Source organism: Acanthisitta chloris, unplaced genomic scaffold, assembly GCF_000695815.1.
Source record: "Acanthisitta chloris isolate BGI_N310 unplaced genomic scaffold, ASM69581v1 Scaffold43863, whole genome shotgun sequence".
Taxonomy (NCBI): domain Eukaryota; kingdom Metazoa; phylum Chordata; class Aves; order Passeriformes; family Acanthisittidae; genus Acanthisitta; species Acanthisitta chloris.
Genome location: NW_008667341.1, coordinates 1 through 4,671, shown reverse-complemented (window position 1 = coordinate 4,671; position 4,671 = coordinate 1). Strand labels below are relative to the sequence as shown.

General features: G+C 56.0%; 1 protein-coding gene across 1 annotated transcript; it reads left to right on the top strand.

The window, feature by feature from the left end:
• The first annotated feature begins 2,054 nt into the window (after window positions 1-2,054).
• On the top strand, window positions 2,055-3,092 carry NHLRC4 (NHL repeat containing 4). The gene has a single exon (XM_009072445.1). It carries the CDS (start codon window positions 2,055-2,057, stop codon window positions 3,090-3,092), a length of 1,038 nt encoding a protein of 345 aa, XP_009070693.1.
• Window positions 3,093-4,671: the final 1,579 nt, after the last annotated feature.

Here is a 4,671-nt window from a genome sequence, read left to right as displayed (position 1 = left end):
CCTGTCTCCCTGGGCACATGGACTGGCAGAGACCCAGGGCTTGTGTGTTCCTTGTGGACACTCAACCAGGAGCTGCTATCCCTGGGCCAGGGGAGAAAAATCTGCAAGGGGAGAAGTTCACTTTAGTACCTACAAGGAATGTGCTTCAGGAAAGCCTGAACTGAACCCAAACTGTCTTCCCTTTGGTCCACCTCCAGAGCCAGCAGGCTGACCATGCCCATGTCCTTGACCCCTGCAGCTTCCAGTGTTGGGTGGGCACGGGCTGTGCCAGGGCCCTGCTGTGACACAGGCGTCTCCTGGGGTCCAGGGATGGCTTCTGAACAGGTTGTGACAGTGCAATGGTCCTGGAAAGGTGAACGGGAGCCCCAGGGCCAGGCTGTGTTTGTTTATCCTGGTGACAGAGCACACAACAGCGAAACAAAAGGTCAGGCCCTGTTGCCCTGGGAGATGGTTTTTGAAGCTGCCTCCCATCTTGCTCGGGCTTGGATGGAGCAGCCCCAGTGCTTGTCATGTCAAGTTATTTTTGTTGTTTTGGCTGGTGATAGGTCCGAAGCAGCTTCCCAAATGCTGTGAGCTTCAGGGGTACAGGACCAGAAGGCCCTAAACAGACCGAGAGAGGAGCACCCAGCCCTGGGGCACTGGAGACAGATCCTGATCCTGCAGCTCCTGCAACCAGCCAGACTCCAACCTGCTTCCTTCATCCTAAGGGACAGGCACATGCAGCTCCTCCAAGCATCCCAAACAGAGGGTGAGTCTGATCCAAACTTCCTTCACCTTTGGCCCATCTGAGTAATGAACAGGCACAAACTTCTTCACACCTTGGCTGGGTTTAAGGTGGGTGATTTGAGCTCACTGTGGGCAAAGGTAGGGGAAGCATGGTCGGGAAGCACTGTCAGGGAGGGCAAGTCCTGAGCAGTCCCTTGCCACATGGATCAGCCCTTGTCTTGCAGCTTCTGGTTGTCAGCCCAAGGAATTTTTGTGTTTACCCAAACCCAAGGGCAATCGCCCGTCACTAACAACACAACATCTCTTGGTCCAGCTGCCCTGGGCCCAGCGAGGGAGCAGGACAGAGCCGGTGGGAGGGCAGCGCTGCCAGGGAAGGACGGACAGTGCTGCCAGGGAAGGACAGGCAGCCCCCAGGACATCAGGACGGAGGTATGAAGTGTGTGAGGTGTGTTCAGCTGGGCTTGTGGTTACACAAAGGGGTCATTGCCCTGAGCTGTGCAGGGGACAGTGTCAGAGCTCCTTCTGGGTTTGGAGCCCTGAATGATCAGCTCAGACTCATTCAGCACACACCATCAAGGATCCGATGGCAGCTTTGGTGGATGCTGCTGGTGAGGGGTGTGTGGCAGCTGGCACATTGCCTCCCTGGTGGTGACTCAGTTTCCCCAACTGTAAAACCCAGCTCCTTGGAGTTTGTACTCTGTGCAGCTCTGAAGGAGGACCCTGACAAGCAGTCCTGGGGGATAGAGGACTTCTTTCCACTGAGCAGGTCTCTACTGCTGAAGACATAAAGCACAACCACTGTGGACCATTCCCATGCCCCAAAACTAGCAGAATTTGGATTCCACTTGTATTCACACTCATCTGCACCATCATGTATTTGTGCTTGAGAGCTCTGCAAGTATTCAGGGGATACCTGAATACTCTGCAGGTTTTCAATAATTGTGGCACTGACACATGCGAAGGACAATTTGGCAGAGTATGCCTTAGCCTCCTTCAGCAGTGCTTAGGGGAAGGGTTCCTTTTACAGGCTCATGACAGCAGGCAAGCATGGGACATGGGGTGATAAAGGTGGAGCAGTGGCTTGCCAACAACTCAGAATGGCCAAGTGTGTCCATTATAATATTGATTGCAATTACATTTAAGGCAAAATGAACTTCTGCTTCTCCAGGCTATGATCTGGTCTCTGTCACATCAGAGTGAATCCAGACTAGCACCAACACCTTGACCCTGGGTAGACAGCAAACACCCCAGCATGTCCCCAAAGGTGGCAGCAGGCAGGAACAGTAACAGTTCCACTGCTTCCCCCAATCAGGGGCAAGAGATTTGTCATGGACTACACACTGGAGACCAGCCAGCAAAAGGAGAAGCTTCTGAAAACCATCTACAGCCTCCAGCTGAAGTCATTTGCCACACTGCAGGCAGCCAGCCCACTGCTGAGCCGCCAGCGTGGCATGGGCATGGTGACACAGCACCAAGTCCACCAGCTGGCAGATAAGGCCAAAAGCCTGTGTGGAGATCTGGACAACATCAAGAACCTCCTCCGCTACTGCCAGGATGACCTGGTCCAGCGGATCCCCAACCCCACGGGCAGCTGCTATGGGGGTGTACGCGGCGTCCACTGCTCCCGGGATGGCTCCATCTATGTGACAGCTGAGAGTGCTCCTTGGGTTCACGTCCTCAGCAGCACAGGCCACATGCTGCAGGCCCTGCCTTGCCAGCAAACCGGGAAGGGAGGTGGCACTTTCTTGCCAGAAGATGTGACTGTGACTCACTCGGGAATGGTGGCTGTAGCCGACATGGTGAGTGAAGCCATCTGGGTCTTCAACCCTCACAGTGGCCACTCCAAGGGGGAATGGATAAAGATCAGAAATGTTGGTTCCCCCAGGGGTATTGGAGTAGACTCCATGGAAAAGATCCTGGTAGCAGACTATGCACAAGGCCAAGTGCACAGCTTTGCTCTGGACCATGCCTTCAAGATGCTCAATGTCCACTCAGTCCCCAACCTGCAGGGCCCTCGCTACATCAGTCCAGCACTCAACGGAGGCTTCGTGGTGAGCGAGGAGTGTGGAGACGTCAAGGTCTTCACGAACAGCCGTAAGCTCCTCTGCTCCCTCAGCAGCAAATACAAGCACCATTTTGGTAACCCTGCTGGGGTGTGTGTGGACATGGATGGCAGCATCCTGGTGGCAGATGAGCAGCACCGAACAGTCCACTTGTTCCCAAAGCATGGATCTCCGATCTGCCTGGTGTCCTCAGGGCTGAGGAGGCCTGCTGGCATGGCTTGCTCCTCCTTCGGGCACCTCTTCGTGGCAGACACAGGAGACAACTGTGTCAAAGTCTTTAAGTACCGTGTGAGGGCCCCTTAGAGCCCTACTAACCCTGGGGCACCGCGGGTGCCCCCAGCCCAACGCCCAGGTGGGGAGGGAAGTTGGTTCTACTGCAACCCCACTGAGCTGTGGGTCTGCTGGTGAGCTGTGAGCTCCACCGCTCCCATGGAATCATATCCAAGAATCATGGAATGGTTTGGGTTGGAAGAAACCTAAAAGACCACCTCATTCCAATCCCCTGCCATGGGCAACCACCAGGTTGCTCCAAGCCCTGTCCAACCTGGCCTTGAACACTTCCAGGGATGCAGGGCATTGTCCCCAGACTTGTCTGCCTGATGGTTCTCCAGCTACTCCAGATGACAGAAGCAAGGACCAGACCAGCTTTGAACCCACCAGAGTAGCTAAAGGATGACTGAGCTACTCAGCACTGGCCACGCATTGGTGTCCCATCTAACTCACCACCACACCATTGAATCCTTGTGTGTTTTTGGAGAGCTACTATAAATATTTCTCTTCCCTGCACACAGTTTTAATGCACCGTGATTCCACCTCCCTGATGTCAGAGTATGACCAGAAGGGTAAGACCAGGCCAGAGGTGGCAGCCAGGGTCTGCCATGGAATCAGAGTCATGGAATGGTTGGGGTTGTGAGGGACATTAAAGCTCAGCTCATTCCAATTCGCTGCCATGGGCAGGGACACCTTCCACTAGACCAGGTTGCTCCAAGCCCACTCCCTGTCATCAGGTCTGCACTGACTCATCCCCAGGCTGTTAGGGAAAGTTTTGGAACCACAAAATGGTGGTTCCACAGTGCCTGCAGCAGACTTCAGGAGACTGGTACGATGAAGGTAACTCCTCCTGTGCTGCATTCCTGACCTCTACAGGGAAGCAACGACCACTGCATGGAGTAAATTCCCTATGGGAATGTGGACCACACCGGCCCACATCCCGCTGCCCTGCTCTCCCCTGCGGAGCGGGGCCGGCAGCCTCGGCCCTGCCCTTAGCAGGCCGGGGAAGGCAGGCAGGGTGTGCTAGCACAGGGAAAGGCGTTTTCCTCTCCCCGCTGCAGCTCTCATTGCAGTGCCAAGTGACTCCTTGGCCTCTGCTGGTGCCCGAGACCCACGTCTGTCACCACCTCCTGCTCCAAACGAACCCTGGAGAGAGCCCTTGCTCCCTCCTGGCACAGGAGCAAGTGCTGCAGCTGATGGAAAGGCTGTGGTGCCCTCCCAGGCTCCTCTCCCTGCACAGCAAGGCAGCCCGGAGCGATCCCAGCAGCAGGGAGCGAGTCTGTGTGGTCTGCAGGAACAGGGATGGGCCTGTCCTGTCCCAGGAACGATAGCTCCCACGAAATCAAACCTTCCCACACCCTATTTCAAATTGTGTGGCACTCAACAACACAGATGAAACCCAGCGCCTTTTCTCCAGCCCAGTCCCTCCTCCACTGCCGCCCTCCCTCCCAGGGCACTCCATCCATTGCCCAGAGTGCCCCGGAGCTCTCTTGCCCCAGCCCACGGCCCGAGCACAGGAGGGATAATCCCGGGCACATCTGCACCCCTGGAGCCCTGCCGGAGCAAGGGGTACCGAGGCGGTGGGGATGGGGTCCCAGGGGGGCAGGTGAGT

Bases quoted from the DNA above. Each gene is read 5' to 3' on its own strand.
- NHLRC4 (XM_009072445.1), top strand. From the start codon at position 2,055: ATGGACTACACACTGGAGACCAGCCAGCAAAAGGAGAAGCTTCTGAAA.